The sequence below is a fragment of the Ciconia boyciana genome, chromosome 4, assembly GCF_034638445.1.
Source record: "Ciconia boyciana chromosome 4, ASM3463844v1, whole genome shotgun sequence".
Classification (NCBI taxonomy): domain Eukaryota; kingdom Metazoa; phylum Chordata; class Aves; order Ciconiiformes; family Ciconiidae; genus Ciconia; species Ciconia boyciana.
The window spans coordinates 45,461,688-45,481,353 of record NC_132937.1 but is presented as its reverse complement, the minus strand read 5'-3'; the positions used below and the strand labels follow the sequence as shown (position 1 = coordinate 45,481,353).

At 39.1% G+C, this 19,666-nt stretch overlaps 1 protein-coding gene across 3 annotated transcripts in view; it reads left to right on the top strand.

Annotated features, from left to right (window-relative positions):
• The first annotated feature begins 350 nt into the window (after window positions 1-350).
• The window catches only part of FCHO2 (FCH and mu domain containing endocytic adaptor 2), a 97,415-nt gene continuing 78,099 nt past the window's right edge, over window positions 351-19,666 (top strand). For 2 of the 3 annotated variants that reach the window (XM_072858947.1, XM_072858946.1), the window contains exons 1-3: window positions 351-552; window positions 12,482-12,573; window positions 18,548-18,622. In XM_072858947.1, coding sequence (XP_072715048.1) covers window positions 523-552; window positions 12,482-12,573; window positions 18,548-18,622 — 197 coding nt within the window. In that variant the 5' untranslated portion in view covers window positions 351-522. Of the gene's footprint in view, window positions 553-4,673; window positions 4,696-12,481; window positions 12,574-18,547; window positions 18,623-19,666 lie in introns of those variants that run through there. The other variant, XM_072858948.1, reaches the window with a different exon arrangement.

Sequence of the window (19,666 nt, the reverse complement as noted above, 5' to 3'; positions counted from 1 at the left end):
ACCCGAGGTTTCCGAGTCTGCCCTCCGCAACTACGTTCGCAGTTCTACAGATCAGGCCTTCTCCGCGCACGAGACGGCAGCCCGCCATTCGCCGTCGACCGGAGCTGCCGGACCGCGCGCGGGCTGCGGCAGAAGCGCCGAGCCGAGCCCTGCCGGCCTGCGGCGGGGGCTGGCTCTCCGCCCGGCCGGGCACGAGGGGGCAGCGGGCGGCGGGGGCGGCCCGGCCGCCACCCCCAAGGCGGAGCCGCCCCAAGGCGGCGACGGCTGCGGCAGGACGGGCTTTCCGCGCATGCCCCTCCACGCTGGGGGGAGGGACAGGCTACGCGCCTGCGCAGCGGCCTCGGCGGCCGGCGGCGGCTGGGCGCATGCGCGGGGCCGGGGCGGTGGGGCTGTGTGGAAGGAGGCGGTTGCACCGTAACGGGAAGGGCGGCGCGCCGCGGCGGCGCCCGTTTCCTTCGTCGCGTCTCGGCGGCTGAGGCGGCCGGGGCCGGCCTCACCGGTGGCCACGGCGGCAGCGGGGTGATGATGGCGTACTTCGTGGAGAGCTTCTGGGTAGGGAAGCACCGCGGGTGGAACGGGCAGGGCAGGGCACGGCACGGTGCAGCCAGGGTCCCCTCCGCGGCAGCAGCCTCGGCTCTTACGCCACCCCCGGGACTGGGCCGGGGCCTTGCCGCGGGGGGCGCGGCGCGGGGATGGTGGCCGCCGTCCCCGCCGCCCCGCGGCCGCCCCCTGCGCCCGCCGCGGCTCGCCTCGGCCGGGCTGGGCCGTGGGGGAGGCGGGGTACCTGCCTGCGCCGCCGCTGCCCGCGCCCGGGCAGCCCGCGGCGGGGCGAGGGGACCACCGCCCCCTGCCCCTGCCTGGCCTTCCACCTCGCGCGGTGCTCGGGGGTCCGTTGGGGAGAGACTACGGCGGAGAGGGATTGCTGGTCGCCGTGGGGCCGCTGGGCCGAGAGATGCCCGGACACGAGCGAGCGGGAGAGCCTGTGCTCTGGGGTCTCGCTGTCGCAGGCACCGTGGTGCGGGGATGTGGCTTGGGCTGCGGTCCGTTCTCTCGTCGTGAAGCGTCCCGAACAGTGCAGTTGTTTAGGGAATAGCACCGACTGTAACAACTTAACAAGCTGCGCTCCTCGGAGCCTTGTGCTTTTGTACCGATAACTTGTATCTGTCTGCATGTCAGAAGGTACAGCCTGAACAGCAGCCAGCTGGGGAAACAACAGACTTTCCCGTCTGTTTTAGAAACACAATTTCTCAGTCATCTCTGTGCAGATATATATGTTTTTAAGTGGGTAGATATATATGGAGAAAAAATTGAAGTATGGATTTGGATTATTGTTGAGCCTCGCGTGAAATGAAACTTGTTTTCATTGTGAGCGTAGCTGGTCTGAAACATTAAAGTAAGTGTTCTTGTAATCATCGGGCTGTTTACAACATTGCTACTTCTTTGCTGCATATTTAATTTTAATGTGCATCTCTACCAGCTAATAGGGGAAACATAGAAGTGGTTATTTGTCGAGACTGAAACAAAAAAAAAAAGATAAGATATCTTTTAGATGTCCGCTTTTTCTGCGTAAGCAACAGTTACCCTTAATGTTTAGGGAAAACTAATTTCACAAATACAATGTACTATTCTTGAACATAAAGCATAGCTCAAGCCAGGTTTCATGTTTTGTTTGCAGCATCGTGTCTAATTTTGAATCTTTTAAGTTTTGCTTTCAACAGAATATTAAAATTTAGTGAAACAAGATACTAGATTTGCTCTCTTGGCATACTAATCTGCTTAATTTGAAGCCTCAGTGTGGGACATCAGTATTAAACTAATATATGGAAATTTTTTATCTTTCCTAAAAATAACATTTAAATTAATATAAAAAGTCACATTTTAATTGGAAAAGTTACTATGTCCTCCTAAGATTAAAGTAAAATAGAAGTTTTTTATTCAGCTATCTCAACTGAAATGAAACACTTTTCTATTTAACTATATTATGTACTATGGTATGTTCATTTACTGTTTGTCTGATCAGTTGTATTTTATTTTGTTAGTAAGTCAATAATTTTGTTAAATCAGTGAAGGCAGTGGGCCATTCCCGTACATTCTCTTTCCCTGTCTGTATCTTCACAAATGCTACCAGCAAATATGAAGGTAGTAGACATCTACCCAAACTTCCCATTCTCTCTTTCTGCTCTACAAAGTCTTTGCCTTATAGCTCTGCTGGCAAAACTCCTAGTGCGGGTCAGCAATGAGTGCTAGGAGAAGGAGGTTTGTGCAGGTTTTTCTCCTACCTCCAAAAATGACACAAAGTAGGACAACAAGTGTATTCTTGTTTGTCTTGCAATGACGACAAAGATATTAGACAGGGTCTTAAACTTGCAAAACTTCCCTGAGAAGCCTTTATAATACCATGGACAGGGTTTTATTTTGTGTAGAAGTAAAATAAAAAGGAAAGGGGACTGCTCCTTCTTTGCTGTTGTGGGTAAATATCTTTCAGGATTAACTGTAGTGTCTAAATATGATGGATCTTTAACGTCAGAAAGTATTGAGTTTCTATATATCCTCAGAACGGAGCATAAATTATAGGTTTGTGCCTTTTGAATCATTAGGCTTCTCCACTTTTACTAACTTTTCAGGATAGGTTATAGTTCAGAATTGTTACTGCAGTGCTTTGGAAGACTTGGGATACAATCTATTTATGTTTGGAAATGTGGTGAGAAAGTTAAGATGGAAATTAGAAGATTGCTGTTAAAATGCTCTGAATGCCTACTGACTGAAAATAACAAATCTGTAAGGAGAAAGAAAGGTGGTATTGTGTAGAACTTTAGAAGACTTGTCTTCTCTTTCTTGCTTTTGCCTTGCCCTTCCAGGTAGCACCAGGCAAAATGTTTTTGTCGCCTATGGAATGGCATAACTATACTTTCTAAAGCACTGATGTGAAGATGAACCCAAAATATAATTAATATTTAATTATTTGATGTACATGCTGTCATCAGTTTGCAGCTGAAATTATGCATTGGAAACGGAAGTCTGGATCCTGAGCTGTAGGATGCTCTCTCCTGATTTGGTAATTTGCTGTAACTGATAGGAAAAGACATCAGAAACTTGAGGGACTTAACTGATTTCTTCAGAAAAGGGGGGTGACATATACGTGAATGTGTATCAATTTCTTACACACACTATTTAGGCTGCTGTCTTTTAAGAACTTCTTAAAAGTGCTCATGTAAACAAAACAAATGTTAGCTTCTTTATTGTAATAGTCTTGAAGCTTATCATGAGCAATTTTGTTTTTTGGTGGTTTTGTTTTGTTTTGTTTTTTAGAAAATGTAATAAAAATGGGTGTTTTATGGGCCTGACATCTGTTGACTGCTTCTAAGAGATCATTGAGAGATAAACAAGACTCCTTTCAGGATGTCTAAAGTTGAAGTACAGAGACCTGTACTGTCACCTGAAAAACTTTACTATCACTTGAAAAATGTAGGGGTCTGCTAATAGAACGCAGCACTCTAGAGCAGCAGTTTTCAAAGTCAGTAGGATACAGTTACTTTTTTGCAGTATTAAAAATTTTGAACTAGTAGTACAGGCTATAAATGGCTTTGATTCTTATGACTGAGTTTCAGGCATTCAAGTCACATGGCCAAACATTCCCAACTCCTAATTAGGATGTTGTCATAAAACATTGGATGCTTGCTGCTATGTATGTGCTACATCAAAACAATGATGTAATTTAAAGGGAACACTTCCATAAGTTATTTCCATTATACATAGCTAAGTTTTGTCACTTTAAATACACTCATACTGGTACAGTAGAATAAAAAGCATTCCTTATCATTGACTTACTGTTTCCTTAGCACCGCTTAGGAAGTGTTGCATAAGCTTTGACATTGTATTTAAACTGACTGGTGCAGGTGATACTTTTGTTAATTGTAAGTCTATTAAACTATGTCAAGTCAACAAAAATAAGCCACTTCTAAGCCAGTCAGTGTTTATTTATTAATTGTTTTAAATTAATTTAACTGCTGGAAGTTCTGTGTATAGCTGAAACTGGTCTTGGTGTAATGCTGCGCTTGGTAACTCTGGAAGTTCTGGGATATAAAAATGTGTGTTTAAAATGGCTTTGACAAATTCCTTTTATTTTATCTTTTTAATCGCTTGTGTTACCTGTAGCTTTTGAGAATGGCTGTGAGGAGGATTCCTTTCTTTTCAAGAGCATCTGTGACATGTAAGGGCTGGCAGTATCCTGAGTTAATAATCTTAGCTTTGTGAAGAGGCTTGCTCTAGTAAGTGTAAGACTTATTGTCTTACGCACTTACGCAATATGAGTGACACTGAGACTTGTCATGCTTCCATCTGGAGTTCCATTCATATGTTTACACAGTGTTACTCTTCTGCCCACTTGGCATACAGTTGGATGCTCAGTTTCAGGAGTGCTGTTGTGCAATATTTGCTTAGTCTCCTTCCTCTGCATGTGTACAACTAGCATGAGTTGACAACTTTCCATCTTTTTGTTCAAAAAATATTTTTAATTATCTAGATATAGAGGAAAATATCTGTCCTTCCTCATATGTGTAGAGCTTCTCTGGAGCTGATCTTTATTTAATTTATTGAAGCTAGAAGAAGGAAATTGAAATTGCCTGGTTGCTTTTGTGTTCAAAGTTCTCAAAACTTTCAGAACTGAAGAAGATACCTTGCCTATGTAGACATCAGGTGACTGTTTTTTTCCATGTTTCAATGCTCTTAATTTTCTATAGCTCTTTCAGACACTCAGAAATTGAAATTTACTGATAGATAGCTTTCAAAAATGTAACGCATAATATTAATCACAGGAGTATTTTCATGTATACAAGGCCCATTAAATTAAATAATTGCTTAGGTGGAAAGGGTTAAACACGTTACTTATTTGAAACTGCAACAAGGAATAACAGTTTAAAGAAAATGACAATGTTTTTCAGAGCATCTCAGAGTTTACATATCCCTGGAGTTAGGAGAATTTCTATTGTTTTGTTTCTTTAAAGTGTTGCTACTTTATGAGTGATTGCAAAAAAGTTGACAGTACAAATGGACAACCATAATGAATAGTATATGTCTTTCTAAGTTTGTGGGTAAAGATTGGTTTTGGTTAATATTTGGAACTTTCATTTCAGAATTACAGGAATGAACACCCAGTCTCTATTGTTCTGTTGCACTAAAATTTGTACATTAATTGTTAAAATAAGGTCTCCTTTAAGCTGCATAAATCAAATCTTGTAGTTGCTGAACAGTTGTACCTGGTTTCAGCCAATACTGAATTTCACCTGTATGAAGGAGTTGGGCTCCCTCACCCCCCATTAATGGATTCTCTACAGTTATTATTTGGTATATTGGTGCAACTCTGGAATTTTCTTGATACAAAATTTTTTTACCAGAAGGACTTTGATGCCATTATGATTTATCTGTATCAGGATTCTTGTGTGCATAATCTGTTTATCAGGGGTGTGGTTTTTCCATACTCGTTTCTGACAGAGGAGCATGAGCAGTAATTTAAGTGTAAAACTAGCTGTAGGACAGTTTCCCTGGACCTGACCAAAACAAGAGGCAACGGATACAAATTTTTCTATTTTTGCTTCAAAAATTGAAGCGATTCTATTTCCCACATTCATTCTTTTCTAGGCTTTTCCTATTTAGCATTTAGCTAACAAGGTGGGGGGATGTTGGTCATATTTCATTGATGTATCGTGTTTGCCAAAGGCAGTTGTAAGGTTTAACTAGGATTTGGAAACTTAATTTGGAGATTATCCAGTCTTCATTTTATGACAGTTTGAAGTAAATTAGGGACCTGAACTTTTTTATTGTTAAAAAGAAAACCTGTAATTAAGTTGAAGTACCACTTCCAAATGTTGCAGTTTGAATATTTGTCTGCTTGTTTCCTTGAGAATAAGTTGTGGGTTTGGTAGGCTATTTTAAACAGAGGATTAGGCAGGTTATGACTTAAATAGTTTATAATCAAAAGTACATTTTCTCAGTCTGTTCCATTTCTTCTTTGTAATGTGGTGATGTGGTCATGCTTAAAGGGTTGAAGGAATGATCGTGCATGCTTAACCACTGCTAATGCATGTTCTAAAAGCATAGTTTGAAATCACAGTAATTCATTTATTGTCAAATGCTTCTTTACTTGCCGAACTTAGTTAGAAATAGTCAAACTTTGTCTGAACTTCTCTCATCAAGCTTCTAAAGTTTGACCAAAATAAAAATGGGTTTAAGAACTGCATATGCCTTTTATTGTCTCATATGCTTAGTTTTGCTGTGAAAACAGTATTTGCAGCTGTGCCTTTCTTGCTTCTCACCCTAGCTAAACAAGTAGTACGTATCTGACCAGTCATGGGAACTTCAGAATCACCATAATAATTGAAAAACATTTGTTTATACTGGGTAAAAAGACGGTGCTATAATCATAGAATACCAGGTTGGAAGGGACCTCAAGGGTCATCTGGTCCAACCTTTCTTGGCAGAAGGACAGTCTAGACAAGATGGCCCAGCACCCTGTCCAGCCAAATCTTAAAAGTGTCCAATGTTGGGGAATCCACCACTTCCCTGGGGAGATTACTCCAATGGTTGATTCTTCTCATTGTGAAAAATTTTCCTCTCGTGTCCAATTAGAATCTCCCCAGGAGTAACTTGTACCCGTTACCCCTCGTCTTTTCCATGTGGCTCCTTGTAAGAAGGGAAACTCCATCTTCTTTGTAGCTACCCTTTAAATACTGGAACATGGTGATAACGTCTCCCCTAAGCCTTCTTTTCTCAAGGCTGAACAAACCCAGTTCTCTCAGCCCTTCCTTACATGGCAGGCTTCCCAGTCCATTGATCATCTTTGTGGCCCTTCTCTGCACCCTCTCCAGCCTGTCCACATCTTTTTTGCATAGCGGGGACCAAAACTGAACACAGTATTCCAGGTGTGGCCTGACAAGCGCGGAGTAGAGTGGGATAATGACTTCTTTATCTCTGCTGGTGATGCCCTTGTTGCTGCAACCCAGCGTCCTGTTGGCTTTCTTTGCCGCAGCAGCACACTGTTCACTCATATTGAGTTTGTTGTCCCCCAGGTCCCTTTCCACAGAGCTGGTCCCCAGCCGGGTAGATCCCAGCCTGTGCTGCACTCCTGGATTATGTTTTCTCAGGTGCAAGACCTTACATTTGTCCATGTTGAAATTCATAAGGTCCCTGTTAGCCCACTCTTCCAGCCTATCCAGGTCTTCCTGCAGGGTGGCTCTCCCATCCGAAGTGTCCATTTTCCCACTCAGTTTGGTATCATCAGCAAACTTAATCAGAGTACAGTTGACCCCATCATCCAGATCACTTATGAAGATAGTAAACAGCGTTGGGCCCAATATCAATCCTTGGGGGACCCCACTTGTGACAGGTTGCCAATTTGAAAAGGAGCTATTTACCACCACTCTCTGGGTGCAACCTGTCAGCCAGTTCCCCACCCACCACACAGACCACTTGTCTAGACCGTAACGCAACAGTTTCTCTAGGAGGAGGCTGTGGGAAACTGAATCAAAAGCCTTGGAGAAATCCAGGTAGACAATGTCCACCGCCTGCCCACATCGACCGAGCAGGTTACTTTGTCATAGAAGGCGATCAGGTTTGTCAAGCACGATTTGCCCTTGGTGAATCCATGCTGGCTTTTCCCAATCATGCGCTTCATTTGACTTGTGATAGCCCCCAGGAGGATTTGTTCCATAGCTTTCCCAGGGACTGAAGTAGGACTGATGGGCCTGTAATTTCCTGGATCCTCCTTCAAGCCCTTCTTATACATGGGGGGTGACATTAGCCTTCTTCCAGTCTTCTGGGATGTCACCTGATCTCCATGACTTCTTAAAGAGTAGGGAGAGTGTCCTTGCAACGTCAGCCAGCTCTCTTAACACCCCCGGTGGATATTGTCAGGGCCCATCAATTTGTAGGGGTGAAGCTCCTGTAATAGTTCACGTACCAACTCTTCCTTCACTGATGGTGGGTCTGTATTTGCATCAACCTGGATTTTTGTTCCCAAGGCCTGGAGCCCAACGGTGCTGGTAAAGACAGAGGTGAAGAAAGTGTTGAGAACCTCTGCCTTTTCAGCGTTGCTGGTGACTAATTCACCTCTCCAGTTCAGCAGTGGGCCAGTATTTTCCTTCTGTTTCTGCTTGTTGTTCACGTACCTGAAGAACCTTTTCTTGTAGTTTTTGACATCTCTGGCCAATTTGAATTCAAGTAGACTAATAGAGAGTATTAACTGTTTACACTGATAGATGTTAATGTTGAACAGTTTTAGTCCAAAGTAGACAGAGCTTGCACTCATACAGTTTGAATAGAAACGTGAGAAATAAATACTGCTGCAGATTGTCCAGAAGCTTCTGGCTGCTTTACCAAATGTGGGTTTTAAATTCAGAATCATCTTTATATGCAACAAACAAACTTATTCTTAAAAATTTTCAAAGTCTATTAAGTAGTTCAGTAAAACAGAGTTCCTGTAATCTGTTTCCTGTTATGCACAAGTCATGGAAATGCTGAATTTTTACTTCACATTTGCTGACAGGGTTTCTTTCATTTCCATGAGAAAATCATTGCAGTTAGTTCTTGATGAAGGGAAATGGAAGGACTGTCTGCCCTCGCTTTCCATGACTTAATTTATTTTGTATGCAAAGTTGGTCAGTAATGCCTCATTGTAGGCCTATTTAAGTGAACTGTTTACTTGTATTTGAAGTCTTGTTTCCTCTTATGGCTTGCTGTCAGGAGCTATCTACACTATATACACAAAAGAGCTCTCTTATGGCAGTGTAAAATGGGAAACCTCAACAAGAACACCAGCTTCTGAAGACAGAGTTTTGTTAGCTCTAGGGAAGAAGGAGAAGACTGCTTATGAACTTCAAAGTAATTAAATGGAGCCTATATAGACAGGGGACCACTTACATTTTTTGTTCTCGTACACAGCTTTACAGTTGTTTTCTGTTGAGTAATGACAGGGATCATCCTCAACAGATGTTGTTTTACCTGTGAAATGACATTCAGAATGGTCTTTCAAACTGATCCGGAAGTCTGTTGCATATAACCTGATGTTATACATGACAACAGAGGTTCCTCTTTCTCCAAGATGCAACTTGTAGAAGAATCTGCATCTGACTTTAGTGTCTGTCTGTCATAGCAGTGGATGGCGCTTGCTTCTGAAAGGGAGTGGAAGGTCTCATCAGTTTCCTCTCCTATGTGCTGCATTTATTTATTTTTAAGTAGGTCAGTACTGGGTTTTTAGTGATCCCAGCTATCACTGGTGCCACCAGGAAGGAGCAGGTAAAAACACTTAATGAAGAAAAATTGGCTAGACACACAATTTCCATGTACAGAATTTTATACAATGTGTGTGGGGAGGGGCACCGTTGAGGAAAAACAACCAAACCACAAATCAACAGTGTTGGTGGTATATGTGCATGTAAGAGGATACATACTTTGTAAATTGAACTACTTTTCCTCTTAGCTACAGCATACATCCCTGTCTTTATCCTAAATACAGAGCCTTAACTCTGATGCTCATGTATGAATTAGTTGAGCTACTCTTCATGAAAATAACTACTGAATGAAGGAGTTGTGGATAGGACGCATAGCTTTTCCTAAGCAGAAAAATGTCTGCTCTCTGCACTGAGATACCATACTTAATTTGACATAGGTACATGTATGTCTCCAAACATGGGTAGAAGATAACATAATTTATAGAATTGTCATCAGGTTAATCATCAGAACTCTTGATCCTGTAAATTATTGAACAGTTTTGAAGTCTAGATGTTTCTGCTTGTAGGTAGAGTCTGATATTGGTAAGATAGGCTACACTTGGCATTATATTCACAAGTTAAAACATGTATTTTAGTTGTGCCAAGCTTAAACCACATAGGCCCTCAAATCTGGGAGTCTGCTTTGGACTGGCTGCTTTGTTTAAACCTTAATATATTTTTCACATAGCTTCTTAGCTTCTGATAACTATTGATAATGTATAAAAGATGTGGCTTTCAGGAGACCTTTTTAATTGAGGAAAGTATCTGTTCTGTTTCTCTGTCGTGCTTTCTGCCATTCAATGTGAAGTCAGGAACAAGAGTAGGACTGATTAGAAAACTTAATTTAAGTGGAAAAACGAGTTCCTTTGCAGTAACCTTCAGTTACAGTGTGGGAACAAGATGATGATGCGAATTGGTTGCTGTGGCTCATTTTGTTCTCTAAAGGTTTGCAAAGTTACATTTCTGACAGATTATCAGCCATCAGGAAGGCTGCAGCCAGAGGCTGGGTCATGGCTATGCTACCCTTCCTGTATTTCTAAAGTGGCAGGAAATTTATGGAGCTCCAGTATAGAAAAGTCCCTGTTAAAGTTCCCATTATGAAAAGTTGCTTTTAAAAGTTAAGAAGCAGTCTATATTCAGCACATTTTGATCAATGTGTTGGTTTAGCTAGAAGAAACACCTTAAGGCAAAGGGAAAGAACATTTCATAAAGGAGAATTTTATTAGTTTTTCTGGAAGAAATGCCTAATGCTTATTTGTTGAATGTTTATCTCCAAATTTGGGTACAGTAACAGCTTTGGATTAGTTAAATAAGAATTTTATTTTGTATTCTAATTGCAAACATCGGTGAGGTCTTAATTATAGAGTTATTCTGGTGTTTGTGTAATGCAGTGACATTCAGGGTTTATATTGAGTAAATACAGAAAGTTAATAAGCTACCTATTAGTGCACCAGTAATCAAAATTATTGTGGGCTTCAAACTACAAGGAAAAATTGTTAGATAGGAGTGAAAGGGGAGTGAAAGAGTAAGACATTAAAAAAAAAAAAAATTACTTTTCCTACTAATTGGTGTTCTGACCCTTCTTTTATTTTTCGAACTTATAAAAGCCTTGCTCTGTAGCTAGTCCTTTTAGAGTTTACTGTATTTTCATGCATTCAATATAGTTCTGCTTGTACTTTTTACAGACATTTCTGTAATTGCACTTACGCGAAACTAATCTGCATTTTGATGAACTTTTTCAGGTTACAACTTATTGCAACTTTAGGAACTGTGATTTTATAGGTTCTTTTTCTTTTCGTTTGTTTGGTTTTATTTTCCCCAATGTTTGGAAAAAGTAAAGCAAATAATCCAGGCTAGTAATCTGAAGCAAATTGCCTTCAGTTGTCTGTTATTTGTAAATTTATGTGTCTATGTGTGGTGTCCTTTAAGGCAACTTGCTATATTATTGATAAGACTGATGTATTGTCTAGTGCAGTTAATACTTCATAGAAGTGGGCCTACTACCATGGCTGCTGTGAAGCTCTTCCATCCACCCGTAGCTGCTTCCACTTACTTAAGCTGGCAGATCCCTGCCTGCCTTCTCCTTGCTCCCACCTCTTCTGCTGAGCAATGCAGCTGTTTGTGTCCTCGTAGTCATCTGGATCACTGATCTTTACTTTTATTTGCCAGCTTTATTTTTCAGCTGTATAATTTCCCTGATCAGGTGTGCCCTATGGCTGCACAAACTAATTTTTCCAGAACAAGGACAGAAATGTTTGGAGGGGTGTATGACCAAATCCTCAGGCTCCTCTCACTGGAGATGTATTTGTGAAAAGTCCATGTGGTGCCATTGTGAAAAGTCCATGATTCTGCTTCCCATCCTTCTTTCCTTTCCACTCTGAACATGCATGCAGTTTTCCTGAGGACGTGCTTCTGTGTCTTTAGTAGCAGCAGTGTTATGGATCTGAAGCTTTTGGAAGGGAGGAGGGGAATGGATAGTTTGACAGGAAAACTTTTATAGTAGCAGTGCTATTATGCCATGCCTCGCCTTGCCTTCCTTTCATTTCTATTGTTGCTTTCTCCTGTCCGCGGGAAGTTCACCAGAGTGCCAGAGGTGATAAGCTGGCTGAGTTTATTAATCAGTGTTCAGGGCAGTGTCTCAGTTTTAATGGTGAGGTACACCTTACTCACTGGAAAATGTCTTAAGTTTTAAAACTAAAGAATAGAGAAAGGGAAGTTACCTGTGAGAAGGAAGAGGTTAGTGATTTTCCTTTCAATAATTTTACAGAAAACAGAGAAGATACATGAAGTGTGAAGAACTGGGGAGGCTGGATATTCAGTGATCCCAAAGTGTGAATTTTAGTTCATGGAAAATAAGGAAAGCTATGAGAGAATGAAGAGAGAGTACAATATTAAGTATGTGTTTAATAAGATGGGAAGTGAAGAATACAAGACATGTAGAAATCTAGAAAAGAAATGGCTTTGAATATAGCCTAGAAATATGTAATAGAAGAGTTGTCATTCAAAGGGTAGTAATAGCTGCTAAGGTGTTTTTAGTTTGTTTTACATATAGGGGATTGAAAGGAAATCACAGCAATTGGTAAAAAGCTGAAGCATTAGAAATCATTCACTTCATGGAGCTTCATCAGTTATTAAAATGCATAGGTTCTATACTTTGTTCTGTAATTCCTTTAGCGTGTTGTGTTTCATAGTTCTACTTTCTTTTTGTTAATCTTTAGGGGGAAAGGAACAATGGCTTTGATGTCCTCTATCACAACATGAAACACGGGCATTTGTCAACAAAAGACTTAGCAGACTTTATAAGAGAAAGGTAAGTATTCATCCTTGGTAATCCTGGCTCTTTAATGTACTGTTTATTATTAAGTTTAACAGTAACATGCAAAATATGTAAAAATCAACACGCAATTTTAAAATGTCTCTTGTATCCTACAAGAATATATCTAGGTTTATTCCATTCACTTAGAACTGAATAGCGACTCTTAAGCATCTATTAATAACAAACTTCTAATTTTTCAGGTTTGAATTAAAAAACAAGAGTAAAAAGCTAGAAGTGTCACATTACATGTCCAGCAGATTATTTAAATTAATCCAAATTTTTCATCATGTTTGGAAGAAAAGCCATAATTTATAGTAGTAGAAATTATCAGTCTTACAAAGTTTTTGACCATAGATGTACAATTACGGTATTAGCAACTGCTAGTATGATATTGAAGAAATTATACTTTCAGAGTAAGATGTTGAGAAACTAGGTTCGTTAAAGAAAAGCGAGTGATATGTAGGGGCAAGAAAATAATATGCAGTAAATAACACAGGTTCTTCTTTATGGGATGGAAGGGACAGAACTGAAATCTGCAGATGTGACAACTTCCAAAACAGATGACCTAGTGCTTTTTTTAGTTCTTCTTTGTGAAAGAAGACTCCTGCTGCTACATTGAACATAAGAATTTCCATTCTGGACAAAATTAATTATACATCTGCTTCAGAATTTTGTCTTAATTCAGTTACTGACACCAGATGATGCATGGAAAAAACTTGTAAGAGACTGATTGAGGACCTGTTTCAGTGAAGGTTTTTTCAGTAAAAGCTGTCAAAAAACCAGCCTTTGTTTTCTGGAATTTTTCATTAAAATTTCCGTTTTGGCCTCAAATACATCTCAACAAATAATTTTATTTTAAATTTCCACAAAATGTAACCACCACAAATCTAGCAGGTGCTCAGTTGCACTGACATTTGCACAGTTCCAAAATGAATTGGAGAAAATGACAAAAATCTGTCCACTAAGTAGAAACGGGCCCACCTGTGATGGGCAGTCTCCTGTTGGAAGGACTACACAAACCAAGGAATCTTGCGTTTCAAGAATCCCTGATTCCAGAGAACATGTTATGAAGCCAGACAGGGTTCCAGTGAAATCCTGCTTTGGATTGAGCAGAGGGATATCACACTGTTCATGTTTAGTATGAAATGCTTAGGGCTTCACAAGCTTGCACTTTTAATATTGACTGATATAAATATTTGCCTTATGTTATCTTTGTGAGTGCCTGGATCTTTCCTTTGAAACCTGCTTTAGTTCTTGGAATCAGTCAATTTTTACAGCAGTAAGTCATAAACCTAAGCTGTACATCACCTGGACACATTTAATTTTATTAGTTTTACATGCATTGCATTTTGATTTAGCTCCATATTTAGATCAGAAGCTCTCTCACTCACTCTGCTTCTTATCTCCTTTATGTTGTATTCTTTGGGCATGCTCCATTTTATTCATACTGGTCCTCAGGTGAAAGGTCTTAATGCAAATGGGTAAAAATAACTTGATGCTATATCTGGCTTGGATTCTTTGCTTTATTATAGTGACATAAATAAAACTTGACAGTTCATTCTACACAAAATCCCTAGTAAAAAGAATGTGACATTCTAGTTCTTTTTACTTTATCAGCTCCTTCAAATTAAATTTTAAATGAGATGTGCCTTTGCACATTTATTATATCAATAAATAAAATATTTGGACCTTTCTCCACATATTAAAAATGTTTCAGCTGAAGTTTCTGCTAATTAATTCTAGTCATTTATCAAGAAGGAAACAATTTTTTTTCTTCCCAGTTAAACAAGTTTAAATAACATTTAAGACTAAAGATTAATGACCATGTATAAATACATGAGGATCCACATGGTCACTTTATCCTCAATAAGAGATCAAGAAATGTATTTTCTGTTCTTATGCATGGATTAGGATGTGTCAAAGAGATATGCAGCCATCTCACAGCATTTTTGGTAAAATATGTCAAAAATTTCAGTTCTCATTAACACACCAAGATTCACTAGAATCTTAGTGCTACATTTTAATTTATTTGACAAGGCTGCAATATAGTTCCTTAAGAACAATTTGCCCTGGGATTAGAGAACGTCTGTCAGTGATGCAGAACAGCAGCAGTAAGTTCAGTCCTTCCCAGTGACCTTCTCCCATCAGGATATTAAACCTGGTATCCTATCTGTTCCATTGTGTTTTCTTCAGCCCTGCTTTATTGATGCACCAGACTGCCATTAAAAAAGCAGTTGAATACCTACCAAATAGGTATTTCTTTCCAAGTGAGGGGTGCATCACTGATCAATCTTAGGCTAAGCTAGCAGTAGTTTGTGGCATATAGTTTGTCGTTTCAAATAAATAGATGGACCTTAAATATTTCATGTCCTCACTTCAGTAAAATTGTTTACAAGTATCCATATCTAGGCAGTGAAGCCCTTCACTACCATTGTGAAGTTCCTGTGGGATGTCAGTCGATTTCCCAGGAAATAAATATGGTTCAGTAGCACACATTTATTCACATGGGTCAAATTCTTGATCTCAAAAGAAATTGGATTGGTCAGTACTTCAGCATTATTTTACAACAGTCCAATTGTCTTGACCATGTTCTGGTTTACATCTTTGTTTATTGCAAAGAAATTATGAGATGTTGCACACAATTATCTGTTCCCCTCCTTCCTCCACAGAGTATAGTCTGAATATTGTTTTGCAGTACTGTTTTCTGCTAGAAATATGCAAGTGGATGAACAACGTTTATTAGGAGCCTCCTAGATCCAGTGTTTTTATGCCCTGACTTTTATGTACCTGATTTTCTGAACTGTTCCTTACGAAAACTAAACTTACATAATTTGAACTTTCTTCACATCTGTCCTTCCATTCCTTTTGAACCTATTGGCCATTTTTTTCAGAAGTGGAGACGTAGGAGAGTGAAAACTGAAAACTGCTGGATAGGTAGAGGAGACAGATCTGAGTTGATAGTAATACTTTTAAGTTAGAGGACTTAACCTTTGTATGTGCTGTTTGACAGTAGTCACCTGGGTAGTCAGGATTTCTGTAGTCTCCAGACTAGCCAGAGAATTTGCTTTTTTTATGGAGTGATCTAAAAGAGAGAGGAAAGATGGTTGAGTGTATTTGGATGTACAGACTGCTTAGGGCACAAAGGGCACGTATCTGTATGAAGCCAGCCTCTGTTCCTTGCGCTTTTCAGAATAATGTTTTGGTTCTGTGCAGCCTAATTGAGGAAGAGTCTATTGTTCCCTTTTCTCCAGCCTTAAAAATAGTAGTTAAAAAAAGAAAAATTGTATAGGATGTGGGAAATTTTTTTTTACTATAGTCAGCTTAAGGATTTTTTTAAAGATTTTTCTTTCAAAACTTCTCTAAGAACCTTCTGAAATTGCAAAGTTGTTTCCTCTGAAAAAAACAAGTGTTTGAAACGTGTTCATTTGTAATGATGTAATATTTTTATACTGTATCTGCTGTTCCAACTGGGTATCCCTAGAAGGAGCACAAGGTTTCCTCCTTGGCTATGTTCAGTTAGTCAATACCAATTCAGTTTTCAACAGTGTTGTTTCACTTTTTCATTTTTGTTTTTGAGTTTTTGTTAATGGTCAAGTACTAAAAGAACTGTGACGCAGTTGGATCGGTGGTTCAGGAATATGTCATCTGAAAGAGTGAATTTTGTGGCAGGCAATCTGCTCAATGTTGGTAAATCTTGGGTGGGGCAGGTTATCTATCTGCTGAAAGATAGATATCTTTGTTCTGTTCTTGATAAAGCATGTAGAAATTTTGTTTTTAAAGAATTGAAAATATAAGAATGTTGGGCTGCCCTGCAGGTTTTTTTTCTTTAAATACTGGGAAGATTTTGTAGGTCAACTGTCTTATGTTTGTGTATATTTAACACCTAAACTGTTTACATGTAAGAAACCACTGTGCTCAGCTAGGAAGTAAATAGGTGTTGTGTTGGTTCTGCACCACTTGCCTATAAGTGTTGTAAGAAGAATCTCCTTGATCAGAAGAAACTGGCAATGCATATATTCCCATTTAACTTTTAGACGTTTAACAGATCCCAAGCAAAGACAGATTTTCAAATGGGTGAAAATTAATGTACTGAGGCATTCATACTGTGTTACCAGTACATCAGACTGCTCTGGGAAGTCAGTTGGTAGGACAAATGTAGATATATGTGCCCAACTGGTCAGTAACAGCATCTTTAGGTTGTTTGCTTTTGTAACTGTTGTATGTCGATAACGTGTGGTAAATTGCAGAACTCCAGTTTTGCGGAGATTGCTCAGGTAAGTATGCTGTAAACTGTTCCAAAGAAAAGAGGTGTGGGTGTTGGTCAGAAATCTTGTGTTTAAAAAAAAAAAAAAAGGCGCTGAGCTATCAAATATAGAAAACTTCAATAGAAGCTATTGATAATTAATCAAAATATATTGTTCATTGTGGTAATTAACAAAACATCAGTGTCTCATCTGGGTGTCTGTGCATATGTGTCTGGGTGTCTGTGCATATGTGCTTGTTGCTGTGCAGTGAGCAAGAATTCCAAACCTTGGAAACGTAAACTTTTTTATATCATCAAAAATACTTACATATGTGGAAGGAGGATAAAGTTATTTGACTTCTTTTGTGGTGAATAACTTTGCAGTTGTTTGTAGGTGAGATTTAAAATGTAATTGAGTTACTGGATTCTACAGTTTAATCCCCTTCTTCAAATTGATTGTCCAACTGACTGGATAGTTATTTTGGAAGTTCAGTACTTTTAAATACATGCCCCTCTGTTTCAGGTGACTACTGCTACTTTGCTTCATATTTTCATAAGAAAATTCTTTTTGCTTGGAAATTGTTGCTGTGAAAGAGAAATAAAAACCTCTGCCTCAGCAATAAGTGGTTATAGTCACAGTGTAACTTGAGAGAGGGGTGAATTCTTCATCTCCCTTTCTTTCTGTCTTTTGCCCCTGAATAAAGGTATTGAACAGCAGGAAATAAATTGCTTCGAGCTTTTGCATTTTCAAGAAAAGGCAATTACAATATTTACTCAAATCGAGGATGCTTCTAAATCTTAAGTTGACACTACATATTGGATATTGATGTAGGGTGGAAAATTAAATTAGTGTGCATCTTTACCTTAGTAATAGGAGGGTGAGGAAGATTGATAGAGGAAGGACTTGCAGGGAGTCACTGCTGTGATATGCTGTTTGTGACTGCTATTCCATGGCAATTGCCCCAGCAGAAGCTCTAAGGAGGAAATCTATGCAGACCCTTGGATTTTGAATCTCCAAAAGCCACGTATAATTGTGGGTTTGAGTGCAGGAAAATATAATGAAACTTCATGTAGTGAAGAGGTTATCCAAAATAAATCAGGATGTATTGAGACAACCTTCTTTAAAAATGAGTGTAAATGGTAGAACACAATACTTTTCATTGCATGTTATTTTACTGTTTTCCAAACTCAAATATCACTATTCAAAGAACTTAAACAAACAAAACACCCCAAAAAAACCCTACAAAAAGACTAGACAAGACCCCATTTTATTTAATGTGGTTGCTCAGTAAGCATTCAGTTTGTTTATTTAAATGTTTTCGTTACAAATATATTTTATTTTGTTGCTCTGTAAATCTCTAGTGTTTAGACAGTACTATGTGGGTGATTGTTATGTCACTTTGTTCTGACTGTTACTAAAGAATGTTAAAAGCAGAAGGAAACAGCAGAGAGTATAGGAAGGAAGGAATCATCTTTTTCAAGTCTTGAGTCCCTAGGTTTTACTTGTTTCTGTACCCTGCAACATTCTGTCACAGGGTTCTTAGATTTATTTTTTTTAAAAATATATTTCTATGATTTTTTAATATAGTTTTTGGGAGTCATTCAAATTGAGTCATTTTCAGCTGAAGTAGAAAGTCCTCTGTTTTGCACCTTTAGAATGCATATTCATCTGTCTTCAAATATCTTCAAAATTTCAGTTATGCTTTTGATGGCTTTCTTTGACAGGGCTACAATAGAGGAAGCATATTCAAGGTCAATGACAAAACTAGCCAAATCAGCGAGCAATTACACACAACTTGGGTAAGTAAGTGTACATAAGAGAGAAATAATACTGCATACCTGTTAAGTTTGGTTCTGAATATTTTATTGATGATATTGAAGGTAGCATAACTTTGCCCCCTTTAAAGATGATTGTTAATTCTTCAGCAACCATGCAAAATATCATGCAGCTATGACAAAAACAAAGGACAGTACAGTTCTTTATGCACAGTTTTAAAAAAAACCAAACCCCAAACATGGAGAAACTGTCTGTTCCTCTGTGTTTAAGGTTGAGTTCTTTTCAGACATAATAAAGAATGTGACTTTCTATTCTGTGGTTCCAAGCCTATGGTAATTATTCTGAAGAGAGAACATATGGTCCACAAATGTGGCAGTAAATTTATTTATTTCTATTATTTCTGCTTTCTGGAGTGTTATCTCTGTCCTCAGAGATGTTAAGAATGAGACTTTTCAATAGATTTATTCCATAGTTTAATTAAAATTTTATACATGGGCTATGTTTCTAAAAATTTGAATGATTAACGGATGTTCTTCCATTAGAAAGATTATGCCAACAACTCAGACTTCTTAGATGAGGCTAGATTTTTTTATTTGTAGTAATCACAGCTAGAAATATGGGGAGCTTTCATCAGTGGATAATTTGATACCAGTTGTTGCTGCTCTTCAAAGGTTCTGTATCTGCATGTTAGTTTGAACATCAGTGCTTTAAAGGCTATGTATAGTGTTGATTTTTCAGCAGTATTCACCAGGGAACTGAGGAGTGTATCTTTAGAATAGCTGGAGAAGTCCAGTCAGTATAGAAACCTGAATCTGAGGAATGATGTGTCCCCCACCTTCCTTTGCCATATGGTTAATCTCTGTGATCAGTAAATCCCTTTTAGTGGCAGAGCATCTTTGCCAATATTTTTTCCTGCATCTTGTGGCTGTAATGATGTAAGACAACTAGAAACTTAACTAACCAAGTAATTTCTGATTTGTTTGCACTGTTCAAGTATACAAGGAAAAATACTTCTACATATTAAATTACCTTGAGCTGCTCTTGTATCATCTTTAGGAATATCACTT